General features: G+C 45.0%; 1 protein-coding gene and 1 pseudogene across 1 annotated transcript; both read left to right on the forward strand.

Annotated features, from left to right (window-relative positions):
• LOC140651440 (galactose-1-phosphate uridylyltransferase-like) overlaps positions 1-6,375 on the forward strand; it is a 92,530-nt pseudogene extending 86,155 nt beyond the window's left edge.
• A 3,161-nt stretch (positions 6,376-9,536) lies between these two features.
• LOC140651441 (uncharacterized) lies at positions 9,537-13,835 on the forward strand. Its single transcript, XM_072860913.1, is given in 3 exon segments — positions 9,537-10,910; positions 10,912-11,499; positions 13,752-13,835. Coding segments are annotated over 3 exon segments (2,046 nt in total).
• The last annotated feature ends 209 nt before the right edge of the window (positions 13,836-14,044 follow it).

Genomic DNA, 14,044 nt, shown 5'->3' on the forward strand with positions numbered 1-14,044 from the left:
TTTCACTACTTATGCAGGTTTCTGGTGAAAGAAACTATAGCCAAGACCAAGAGATACTATTCTCCTAAAAATATTATTGCCTTTGGAATTGCTAAATAATTTGGCTGCCTAAAACTGGGCATCTACATTAAAACAGCTCATCTTTCAAAGTTGCTGAGGGCAACAAAGCTGGTGAAAGGGCTGGAAGGCATGTCCTATGAGGAGCCGCTAAGGACAATGGGTTTGTCTAGTTTGGAGAGAAGGAGACTGAGGGGCAACCTCATTGCTCTCTACAGCTTCCTGAGGAGGGGAAGTGGAGAGGGAGGTGCTGATCTCTTCTCCCTGATATCCAGTGACAGGATGCGTGGGGAATGGTTCAAAGCTGTGCCAGGGGAGGTTTAGACTGGACATTAGGAAGCATTTCTTTACCGAGAGGGTGGTCAAACACTGGAACAGGCTTCCTAGAGAGGTGGTCGATGCCCCAAGCCTGTCAGTGTTTTAAGAGGCATTTGGACAATGCCCTTAATAAGATGCTTTAACTTTTGGTCAGCCCTGAAGTGGTCAGGCAGTTGGACTACATGATTGTTGCAGGTCCCTTCCAACTGAACTATTCTAGTCTAGTCTAGTCTAGTCTAGTCTATATTTTGTAGCTCCAAATTCAGAAAATTAGTTTTCAAAAAAATTTTCCACTTTCTTACCTCTCCCGAAATAATTTCAAGCAGAAAACTATCATCATAGCTGTTTTCCATATAAAGAAAACTGTTTTAAAGGAGAAAAAAGGGAATTTAGAAATACTTTACCAGCTTTAAAATTATATTAATATCAGAAATTAGGAGTGGATATAGTCTGTTTATGTAAAGAGTACATTCATGGAAAGGGGAAACATTTGAACTTTGCTTATGGACTATTACATATCTTATGTACAGATCACAACTCTACAGAAATGACTATCAAGCTTAATTCCTTGTGCATGAGTAACAGAAGGAGCTGTGTTATATCTGAGAGATTCCTTCTACAACAGCAAACCAAACTATCTGCATTTTTTCAAATATTACAAACCTAAGGAAAGTTGTCTCCTAAATTAGGTCAGCTAAAGGTTAGGGAAAACCTTTCTGGTCATTATTATGCAACACCACTTCTGTGTTTATGCAGATGCAGAATACCTGCACAGCCTAAAACCTTTCTAGATGATCAAATCTTTCCTTTGAGAAAGCCCATTTCCAGAGCTCTTAGGAACTATCCAGTCATAACAGCATTTTGGAAAGGGCCAACTCTAGAAAATGTATATTTTGCTCTGAATCAGTTACTCAGCTAGTAATATTTTTGACTGCAGACTGAAAAGGATCAAACTCCAATCCTACCAGGCAGTAATAGAATTCATTTCAGGCTGTTCAGTGTGTAGAAAAGAAGGCTCTGGGAGACCTTATTGCAACCTTTAAACATATAAAGGGAGCTTATAAGAAAGATGGAGAGAGACTTTTACCAGGGCCTGAAGTGATAGGACAAGGGGCAACGGTTTTAACTGAAAGAAGATAGATTTAGGTTGGACATAAGGAAAAATTCTTTACAATGAGAGTGGTGAGACACTGGAGCAGGTTGCCCAGAGAAGTTGTTGATGCCTGTATTGGGTTCTGGCTGGGATGGAGTTAACTTTCCCCATGTATTGAGTTTGCGTGGCAAGGTTTTGGTAGCAGGGGGGCTACAGGGGTGGCCTCTGTGAGAAGATGCCAGAAGCTTCCCCCATGTCCAATAGAGCCAATGCCAGCTGGCTCCAAGACAGACCCACCGCTGGCCAAGGCTGAGCCAATCAAGCGATGGTGGTAGCACCTCTGTGATAACATATTTAAGAAGGGGGAAAAAAAACCCTGCGCAACTGCAGCTGAAGAGAAGAGTGAGAATATGTGAGAGAAACAACTCTGCAGACACCAAGGTCAGTGAAGAAGGAGGGGGAGGAGGTGCTCCAGGTGCTGGAGCAGAGATTCTCTGCAGCCCATGGTGAAGACCATGGTGAGGCAGGTTGTCCCCCTGCAGCCCATAGAGGTTAACGGTGGAGCAGATATCCACCCTGCATCCTGTGGAGGACCCCATGCCAGAGCAGGTGGATGTGCCTGAAGGAGGCTGTGACCCCGTGGGAAGCCCACACTGGAGCAGGTTTGCTGTCAGGACTTGTGACCCCGTGGGGGACCCACGCTGGAGCAGTTCATGAAGAACTGTAGCCCGTGGGAAGGACTCACGTTGGAGAAGTTTGTGGAGGACTGTCTCCTGTGGGAGGGACCCCATGCTGGAGCAGGGGAAAGAGTGTGAGGAGTCTTCCCCCTGAGGAGGAAGGAGCGGCAGAGACAATGTATGATGAACTGACCACAACCCCCATTCCCCATTCCGGTGTGCCGCTCGGCGGGAGGAGGTAGAGAATTCGGGAGTGAAGTTAAGCCGGGGAAGAAGGGAGGGGTGGGAGGAAGGTGTTTTAAGATTTAGTTTTTATTTTCTCATTACCTTACTCTGGTTTGATTGGTAATAAATTAAATTAATTTCCCCAAGGTGAGTCTGTTTTGGCTGTGACAGTAATTGGTGAATGGGCTCTCCCTGTCCTTATCTTGACCCACGAGCCTTTCATTATATTTTCTCTCCCCTGTCCTGCTGAGGAGGGGGAGTGATAGAGCAGCTTTGGTGGGCACCTGGCATCCAGCCAGGTTCAACCCACCACACCCCATAGGAGCCTCATAGTGCTGTGCTTTTTATTTGTAGCTAGAGACGTGTTGATAACACAGCAATGTTTTTGCTACTGCTGAGCAGTGCTCACACGGCATCAAGGCTGTCTCTCCAAACCCGCCCTCCCCGTCCCCAAAGGCCAGCAGGCTGGGGGTGGGCAAGAGGTTGGGAGGGGATACAGCTAGGACAGCTGACCCAAGCTGACCAAAGCGATATTTCATACCATATGATGTCATGCTCAGCAATAAAAGCTAAGAGAAGATGGGGGGCATTCATTATTAAGGCGTTTGTCTTCCAAAGCAACTACTATGCGTACCGAGGCCCTACTTCCCAGGAAGTGGCTGGACATCGCCTGCTGATGGGAAGTAGAGAATAAATCTTTTTGTTTTCCGTTGCTTCTGCACATGGACTTTGCCTTTCTTTATTAAACTGCCTTTATCTCGACACACGAGGTTTTTTTCATCTTATTTTCTTGCCCTGTCCTGCTGAGGAGGGGGAGTGATAGAGTTGCTTGGTGGGCCCCTGGTTTTGCTGGAAGACAGAATATGCTACAAAAGAGTATGAAAGTAGAGAAAATCTACTATGTAGAAAAACTAAGTGTCATTTAATAAGGATAAGTCAATGAAACCAACGTAATGATATTTAGTCACTTTGCGGCTGTCCTTTGCATTGCCATTTTTTTCAATAAAATCTTCTATTGTGTTATACAGTGGAAACTTTTATAAATAAAGCAAGCTAAACACATCTTAAAGCCATTTTAAACAAAGATTCACAAGACAGAGCATGGAATTTATTGAACCTATTCATGATTTAAAATGTATTGGAAGATTATATCTTGGTTCTGGAATGTTGTAGCTGTAGCTGTAGCAAGCTGTAGCTTTTCAAGAAATTTGAAATATGTCTCCCTATGGGAGGTGTGATTCTCCACTAAAACAGTCAAACTAAGATTAACACAACCAATGTAGCTCAATTCTGTTTTGAGTGAGGGACTCTTGAGCAGTTTGCAGCCTTTGAGTTGGATATAACTTATCTGTTCTGTCTATCAGTTACAAATGCTCCAGCACCTTCACACAGCATTGCCCATAACCATTCTGACTGTGACCAGTTTTCTAGGGTGCTCCATCCCACTCTGGTCCTCACTTTGGCTCTGAACAGCAACGGGGGCAACTTGTAACGGGGATGGCTCATGGCCACTGCAGTGGTGGCTGATCTTCTGCAGCAGTTCCTGACCTGCTGCCATTTGCAGATCCATATTTTAAGACAAAATGAAATGGGTTTGTGCTTCATTTAAAATTAATATTAAGTGCAGTGTTTCCAAAGCTGTTTCACAGACAGCTTAGCCATCTCTGTAGCAGGCCCAGATGAATGGCTGTGGGCTGTAACCTTGTCACCTATCCCCACATAAGTCACTCCCACTCGGGATGGGAGCCCCCATGCACGCTTTGGTCACCTCTCAATGGGAGTACGGCAATGCCATCCAAAGGAATATAAAGACCTGTGTCCTGAGGAAGCTTTGGCTATTACAGAAACTCTGTAGCAATCCAGGGCTAGTTGGATGGCTTTCACTTCTGCGAACTGACTTGACTCACCTTCTCCTTCAGTGGCTTCAACGACTTGTCGTGTGGGACTCCACACAGCAGCTTTCCACTTCCGATGGTTTCCTACAACACGACAGGATCCATCAGTAAACAGAGCAAAACACCTTTCATCTTCTGATAACTCATTATATGGTGGTGCCTCTTGGGCACAAGCCACCTCCTCAGGCAATGCTCCAAAATCTCTGTCTTCTGGCCAGTCCATGATCTCTTCCAGGATTCCTGGGCGGTTGGGTTTCCCATTCGAGCCCATTGCATGATCAGCGCTACCCACTTACTCCATGTAGCGCTGGTTGTGTGAAGTGTAGAGGGGATGTTTCCTTTGAACATCCAGTGTAGCACGGGCAATCGTGGTGCCAAGAGGAGATATGTTTCTGTACCAACAACTTCTGAAGCAGCTTGAACCCCCTCATATGCTGGTAGTATCTCTTTTTCAGTCGGGGTGTAGTGGGCTTTTGATCATCAATACCCCCGGATCCAAAACCCTAGTGGTTGACCTCGGGTTTCTCCTGGTGTTTTCTGCCAGAAGCTCCAGGTGAGACCATGCTCCCCGGCTGCAGTGTAGAGTACATTTTTCACAGCTGGTCCTGTCTGGACAGACCCAAGAGCTACCGCACAAGCTATCTCCTGTTTGATATGCTCAAAGGCTTGTTGTTGCTCAGGGTCCCACTCAAAATAGTTCTTTCTTTCAGGTTACTCAATAGAGAGGGCTCACAAACTGACTATAACCTGGAATATGCATTCTCCAGAATCCCACAAGGCCTAGGAAAGCTTTTGTTTCTTTCGTGGTAGCTGGTGGAGGCACAGTTGCTATCTTGTTGACCACATCCATGGGGATGTGACGACGTCCATCCTGCCATTTTATTCCCAAGAACTGAATATCCTGTGCGGGTCCCTTGACCTTGCTTCTTTTTATGGCAAAACCAGCTTTCAGAAAAATCTGAATTACTCTTTTTCCCTTCTCAACCACTCTTTCTGCCTTGTTGCCCCACACAATGATGTCATTGATGTATTGTAGATGTTCAGGGGCATCACCCTGTTCCAGTGCAGTCTGGATCAGTCCATGGCAAATGGTAGGGCTGTGCTTCCACCCCTGGGGCAGTCGATTCCAGGTGTATTGGGTACCCCTCCACGTGAAAGCAAACTGTGGCCTGCATTCTGCTGCCAAACAAATTGAAAAAAACGCATTGGCAATGTCAGTTGTAGCATACAACTTGGCTGCCTTTGACTCCAGTTCATATTGAAGCTCTAACACGTCTGGTATGGCAGCATTCAGTGGTGGCGTGACTTCGTTCAGGCCACGATAGTCTACTGTTAACCTCCACCCTCCGTCAGACTTTTGCACTGGCCATATGGGACTATTGAAGGATGAGTGAGTCTTGCTGATCACTCCTTGGCTCTCCAATTGATGAATCAGCTCATGCATGGGAGCCAGGTGGGAGCCAGGGAGTCTCGGTTGGTGCGATATTGCCGCCGGTGCTACCGTCCTGGTAGCAATCGGCACCTGTTGTTCTTCAACTTACAGCAATCCCACAACAAAGGAATCTTCCGAGAGGCCAGGCAGGGTGGGTAGATAGCTGTTTGATCTTCTCTGTGTTCATGGTGGCTACACCAAAAGCCCATCGGTACCTCTTTGGGTCCTTGAATTACCCTCTCCTGAGGTAGTCTATGCCAAGGATACAAGGGGCCTCTGGGCCGGTCACAATGGGGTGCTTTCCCACTTCTCCCCTGTTAAGCTCACCTCAGCCTCCAATACAGACAGTTGTTGGTATCCCCTGTCACTCCGGAGATCCAGATGGGTTCCGTGCCCCTATACCCTGATGGCACCAGCATACACTGTGCACCGGTGTCTACCAAAGCCTTATACCTCTGGAGGTCTGATGTACCAGGCCATCGAATCCACACAGTCCAGTATGATCATCCCTTTCCTCCTCCTGGCTGAATACTCCTGTTCCTGGTCGGAGTGTTCACGGTCTGACCCTTGCAGTGCCAGACCAGAAGTCCCCTCACCAGGATCAAGGGAGGTGATCTCAGTCCTTCTTCTATGTCTGGGAGAACGCTGATTGCCTTCTTGTGTCTCTACAGCAACTAAGCTGACAGCCTTCTTGGGTGGCTGTGGTGGGTTGACCTTGGCTGGATGCCAGGTGCCCATCAAGCCCCTCTATCACCCCCTCCTTAGCAGGACAGGGCGAGAAAATAAGATGAAAAATTTGTGGGTCGAGATAAAGGCAGTTTAATAAAGAAAAGCAAAGGCCACTCATGGAAGCAAAGGAAACAAACAAACAAATTATTCTCTACTTCCCATCAGCAGGCCATGTTCAGCCACTTCCTGGGAAGTAGGGCCTCAGTACGTGTAGTTGTTGCTTTGGAAGACAAACGCCTTCATGACAAATGCCCCCCCCCCTTTTCTCTTAGCTTTTGTTGCTGAGCATGACATCATATGGTATGTAATATCTTTTTGGTCAGTTTGGGTCAGCTGTTCTGGCTATGTTCCCTCCCAACCTCTTGCCCACCCCAAGCCTACTGGCCTTTGGGCGGTAGGGGGCGGGTTGGAGGAACAGCCTTGATGCTGTGGGAGCACTGCTCAGCAGTAGCCAAAACACTGGTGTGTTATCAACACCTTTCTAGGTACCAATACAAAGCACAGCACTATGAGGCTGCTATAGGTAAAGTTAACTCCATCCTAGCCAGACCCAATACAGGCTCGGTGAAGTCAATGCAGTTCATTGCTTATACCTTTACATGAAAAAAATTTACATACATGTTTAAATGATTCTATGTAATATCTCTTTGATAGAACTGTCCTGGTTTCAGCTGAGATAGAGTTAATTTTCTTTATAGTGGCTGGTATGGGGCTATGTTTTGGATTTGTGCTGAAAACAGTGTTGATAATACAGAGATGTTTTAGTTGTTGCTGCACCAGTCAAGGACTTTTCAGCTTCCCATGCTCTGCCAGGTGCAGAAGAAGCTGGGAGGGGACACAGCCAGGATAGTTGATCCAAACTGACCAAGGGGCTATTCCATACCACATGACATCATGCTCAGTATATAAAGCTGGGGAAGAAGGAGGAAGGGGGGGACATTCGGAGTGATGGCGTTTGTCTTCCCAAGTAACCATTACGCGTGATGGAGCCCTGCTTTCCTGGAGATGGCTGAACACCTGCCTGCCCATGGGAAGTAGTGAATGAATTCCTTGCTTTGCTTTGCTTGAGGCGCGGCTTTTGCTTTACCTATTAAACTGTTTTTATCTCAACCCTCGAGTTTTCTCACTTTTACTCTTCCGATTCTCTCCCTCATCCCACTGTGGGGGAGTGAGCGAGCGGCTGCGTGGTGCTTAGTTGCCGGCTGGGGCTAAACCACGACACTTTCTCTGACACTTATATGACTCTCTGACTCTCACGACACTTATATACTGAGCATGACATCATGTTGGGGATGGTGATTTTTGGTTTGACAGTGATGATCATGAGGTCAAAGGTACCTCCGATTCCGAGCCTCAAATGATTTCCTTACGACCTTTGGTTAAAACTGAGACCGCTGTTGATGATGATGACGAAATCTGCACTACTGTGCGAACAATTCCATGGTCACCATTGGTCCAATCTCTGGGTAAAAAGAATAACCCAGCTGGGGAGAATTGCCTAGCTGGAAAACCCCCAACCCACAAGGAAAGTGCACCTTCTGCACCAGGCCTAATTGATGAGGCGGAATCTCATCAAAAAAACCTTTCATTCCCGGGGAGGGCAGTGAGCCACCCTGCTCGGCAGGTATTAGCAATTCAATGGCTCTCTGATGAATGCTCTGACCCTGTCATTGTCATTCCCATTGGACCCCGAAAAATATTGGTAAACTTTCTTATTGACACCAGGGCCCAAATGTCAGTAATTACCCATGAAACAGCACAAACCCTGGGCATAAGACCTGGCCAATGCAGGGTTAAATTCACAGGAATGGAAAAGGAATGCGCCACCGAAAAAAATTCACCCTGGTTGCCAGAAGAACGAAGATTAACCAGGGCAGAGGTATTAGCCGGTGCTGCATATACTAACATTCTAGGATTTGACATACTGCGTGGGCATATGTGGAAACTCCCAGATGGAACTGTGTGGAGTTCTGCAAGAGGTAAAAAGGAATCAGGCATAGTGAAATTGAGTCTGTTACAAACACCTATACCCTTACCCCCCTCTAAAATCACGAATGTTCGGCAATATCCATCTCCAGCACCAGCGCTTATGGGGATTGATGGGGTGGTAACGGAATTGGAAAAAAGAGGCATCATTAAAAGGACTCAGTCACCCTATAATTCACCGGTGTGGCCAGTAAAGAAACCAACCGGGCAATGGCGTTTTACAGTGGATTACCGACAGTTAAACGCTAACACTGCACCTTTGACTGCCGCAGTTCCAAACATGGCAAAAACAGTGACACTGATACAGGGAGCTGCCCATCCCTGGATGGCTGCCTTGGCAGGAAAAGTACACCGGATTAGCACCTGGTGCATCTCACCCTCTTTTTTAACCCTGCTGGTTAAATACAACCAAGCACGTTTGTTTCCTTTTTGTGTTCACAGGAATCCTGAAAGAAGACGACTCCAATTGAAGTAGATGTCTGCAAAATGTGGCAAGGGGAGTTGTATTGGAATCAAAGTATACTTTAAATTCAGCAGCATTTTGCAGACAACTCCTTTGATGTGTAGCCAGAAAAACCCAGAATGGCCGTGGTCCCAAGCCCACATTAAATACAATGGGATTATTGGAACATGTGCCATCAAAGAAAATTTAAACTTAGCTACTGTAATTATGCATGGTTCCCATGTGTTCTCAAGACACGAGTGGAGCTGGGATAATGGATGGCTTCCACTCCTGAAGGGGAAAGCAGGAGAAGAAATCCAGGTAGGGTGTAGAATGATCAACGGATCGACCCATGAAAAGGTCACATCCATGATAATATCCAACATTTCCAGAAATCCAATAGCATCAAAGTCTTGTGTCACTGACGAGTGGGATTGTTGGTATAACTTTACTCTGGTGGGGCCCACTATTGTGGCTTGTGTATGGCAACAACACTGTACAGGGCCAGGGATGTCAAAGCAACACTGTATAGGGCTGTCATTCCGGTTCAGAATAGATATGATTGAACCTGATCCAACTACACCACCTGACCTAACCTCACCCACTCCACTTGACACACTGCAATATGGAGTTAGGAATGTACCCATTTTCACCACGGTATCTTACAATGACCCTTGGGACCATGCATTGTCACGATATAGTGCAAGCACTGGAACACTACAAAACCAAAAGGAACTTAAATCTCTCCACTCTAGTTATGCATGGAAATGAAGTATACTCAAAAGATGAGTGGAGTTGGAATGACTCTCTTCGGATGGCCAGAATTCAAGCCATTCCAGGGAAGACAATACAGATTAGCTGCCAAGTAACTAATGGGTCCACTTACCATAGGCCGACTGAAATTAAAACAGTCTATACTGACTCTTCCAGACCGGAAAATTATAAGGCTGAGTGTTACAAAATAACCGAACCAAATTCAGATTGCTGGTACAGTCTTACCTTTACCAAACCTATAATTGTGTACTGTCTTTGGGGTTACAGAGGCACCAAATTACTATTTGAATTTATGATTGATACAGCAACATCTGTGCCAGTTGCAAAGGATAAGGAACCTCTGCCCCCACAAATGTCTGAAAATGTATCGACTCGGCCTCCCATTAGTCTAACTCCTTTCATCTTCAACACAGGCCCTTACATAATTAAAAATACAGGTCAGCAACAAGTGCTGTTTAATCCGTCATACTCCCTCAAACAGGTGGAATTAGCAATGCAGACTAATATCTCTGCAATTAAACCTACCTGTTCACCATTCCTGAGCACATCTTACGCAGGATGGTCAGCACGGTTACATAAACAGACTCTCATCTCTCCAAAACGATCAAAGAGAGATGTGACTGATGTCTTAGGAACAGGACTGGGAGTCTTAAACAGCATAGATGCTGAAGTACTTGCTAATAAATTAGCCACAGTAACCAATGACTTAAATGCCTCGAAACACCCTTTACAATCTTCTCTTTCAGCTCTGGGAGCTAACCAATGGCTCTTATCGGATATGTTGCCTCAGTGGGGAGAGGTAAATGAGAAGGACCACCAGTTAATTGTGGATGCACTTGGTGCAGCCCAAACCAATGTTTCTTTAGCTCTTAGTTGTATCCAAGCTCAACTGTGGATGCAATCTATAGTAGCTGCAATTATATGGGAAGGTGAGGAAGGCACCCTGCCCACTGAAATTTGAAAGGTAATTTGGGATAACGCAACTGAATTTGAGAAAGAATTCCAATCCTGGTGGTATCCAGTTGATTTCACCTACGACCCTACTGACGGCAAAGCCACAGCTTTTGTCTTAACAATACGCAATGCTTCGGTATACACCATATACCCAATCATTGCGTTGGGGTTGAATAACAATGGAGCTATACTCTATCCATTAGAACACAGAGTATGGGCCCAACAAAATGGGAACCTATGGCAAACTATTGATGGGAATGCATGTGTTGTATGGGAACAACAAGGATTTATTTGTGAGAGTAACACCCTCAAAGCCCAAGACATTTGTCTTGGACACGGAACAAAATGTTTGCCATTTTGAAGTACAACCAGATGAAGCCCCTGAAACTGTACTTGTATATATCAGGAAAGGGTGCACTTGCATGAGAACCTTTTGTGATTTTGTATTTGTAGATAACGCCACTGTAGATATAGGTAATCACTCAAATGTTTGTGTTTGTAACTTTTCCAAAATTATGGGATGTGACTTCAACTATTCAGCTCCTGTCACAACTCACCAACTGCTGCAAGCTGACTATACACTGTATCAAGACTTATTACCTGCCCCTATTGGAATGAACCTCACATTGGTGAGAAAACTACTGCAACACGATGACCTGAATCAACTGCTGGAACGCATCCGGAATAATGGACGTAAGACATTAGTCACCGTCCACCATGACACGGAAGAGATACATCACGTCTTAGAACGAGTGAAGAAGGATGGAGGACACCATTGGTGGGACACTTTGCTAGGATGGTCGCCTACCGCAACTGGAATTCTCAATAAGATGCTTCATCCAGTTGCTGTTCTGCTAATGCTCACTGTGTTATGCTTCATTCTAACCATCGCGCTGTATGTTAGACTCTGGACTATGGTAAAGCGTTTGTCTCATCAAATATCCCCACAAGACATATACGTACTCGAGAATCCTCACCATCCTCACCAAGCCTACTGGCCTTTGGGCCGTAGGGGGCGGGTTGGAGGAACAGCCTTGATGCTGTGGGAGCACTGCTCAGCAGTAGCCAAAACACTGGTGTGTTATCAACACCTTTCTAGCTACCAATACAAAGCACAGCACTATGAGGCTGCTATAGGTAAAGTTAACTCCATCCTAGCCAGACCCAATACAGGCTCGGTGAAGTCAATGCAGTTCATTGCTTATACCTTTACATGAAAAAAATTTACATACATGTTTAAATGATTCTATGTAATATCTCTTTGATAGAACTGTCCTGGTTTCAGCTGAGATAGAGTTAATTTTCTTTATAGTGGCTGGTATGGGGCTATGTTTTGGATTTGTGCTGAAAACAGTGTTGATAATACAGAGATGTTTTAGTTGTTGCTGCACCAGTCAAGGACTTTTCAGCTTCCCATGCTCTGCCAGGTGCAGAAGAAGCTGGGAGGGGACACAGCCAGGATAGTTGATCCAAACTGACCAAAGGGCTATTCCATACCACATGATGTCATGCTCAGTATATAAAGCTGGGGAAGAAGGAGGAAGGGGGGACATTCGGAGTGATGGCGTTTGTCTTCCCAAGTAACCATTACGCGTGATGGAGCCCTGCTTTCCTGGAGATGGCTGAACACCTGCCTGCCCATGGGAAGTAGTGAATGAATTCCTTGCTTTGCTTTGCTTGCATGCGCGGCTTTTGCTTTACCTATTAAACTGTTTTTATCTCAACCCTCGAGTTTTCTCACTTTTACTCTTCCGATTCTCTCCCTCATCCCACTGTGGGGGAGTGAGCGAGCGGCTGCGTGGTGCTTAGTTGCCGGCTGGGGCTAAACCACGACACTTTCTCTGACACTTATATGACTCTCTGACTCTCACGACACTTATATACTGAGCATGACATCATGTGGTATGGAATAGCCCTTTGGTCAGTTTGGATCAACTATCCTGGCTGTGTCCCCTCCCAGCTTCTTGTGCACCTGGCAGAGCATGGGAAGCTGAAAAGTCCTTGACTAGTGCAGCAACAACTAAAACATCTCTGTATTATCAATCAACACTGTTTTCAGCACAAATCCAAAACATAGTCCCATACCAGCCACTATAAAGAAAATTAACTCTATCTATCTCAGCTGAAACCAGGACAAGAACATAGCAACTCTTAGCAGGAACAAGAATGAGGAAGACGACACAGCATAATCTTGTTAGAAAAGAGATCAAAGATACAGTTTCACTCATATTTTGCATCAATGTAGTATTGACAACACAGGTTGTTTTGTAGGAGGCAGGGGAGGAAGGGAGATTTGTTCACCTGATAATCCTTTTAACAGCCAGAGTACATTTTGCTAAAGAATTTTGTATTTCTGCAATTGTACCGATGGAAAAATAACCCTACTCTTATTATGAAAAAATAGCCATAACTGGGTAGGGGGCTGTGAATGGAAAGGTTCAGACAGTTAAAAATTACTGGCTTTGAATGACAACAGCTAAGTATTGTATCAGGCACTTGAAATGCTGGATCTTAGGTCTCTTATGAAGATACTACAGTCAAAATTTCTGCCAAGGCTTTGAGCATCCAATCTGAAATTCTTGAGGGAAAAGGTATTCATAGTACTCTGTTTTGAGCATTTCTTTAGGTTTCCTTTAAAATTAGTGGAAATAATCTCCTTTAGAGCGTCTATAGGATTCAGAGGTTACTCTGAATCTCATTATGGAGGAGACTGAGTAAGTAGCGACTCACTTCTGAATCATGTGTCTAATTCAGGCCCTGACATTACATGTCTAAAGTTGGCCAGTGTGAATATTCTCATCTCTTTCCCTCTCTTCCCCTCCATTCTGGTATTCAGTGGTGCTGAGCACAACTGGGTGCAGTTGTTCAGTGCTTTTAAAAAACAGGCTGAAGCTGTGTCAGATTTAGCATCCATTCAAACAATGGGACTCTCCAATCCAGTGATAGCTACAGAAAATTTTACAAGGATCTCCAATTTCAGTCCAAGATTCTTCTCTATAAAGATCATGTGGGATTCTCAGACTTCAGGCAAAATTCACTCAGATAACAATGGGGATTTTGTGTTCAGTTTAGCAAGTCATTTAAGCACATGCTGCAGGCCAAGTTAAAACCATTAAACGTGTGCTTAATCTCACCCACTTGCTTAAATCACTCTCCTGTCCTGTTTAAGCATATGTATGGGATTAAGAATGGGATTAAATTCTTGGCTGAATCCAAAAGAACTGCTACTCCAGGGTCCTTCTGCACAGAGTAAGGGTATGTGATTTTAAAGTTCTACTTAAGTAGTTATTGTAAATGTCTGATTGCAATTTTAAATTCTGTCATGAGTTGTGCCTAGATTTCCATAGTGTGCAACTGAATTTCATGAGATGCTTACATTGCAGTTTACTGGATCTCAACCTCATATGATGAATCACTTTCCTTTAGGAAAGTGCATACAAGCACTTCTTTATTACAGAAATG

Source organism: Ciconia boyciana, chromosome 4, assembly GCF_034638445.1.
Source record: "Ciconia boyciana chromosome 4, ASM3463844v1, whole genome shotgun sequence".
Classification (NCBI taxonomy): domain Eukaryota; kingdom Metazoa; phylum Chordata; class Aves; order Ciconiiformes; family Ciconiidae; genus Ciconia; species Ciconia boyciana.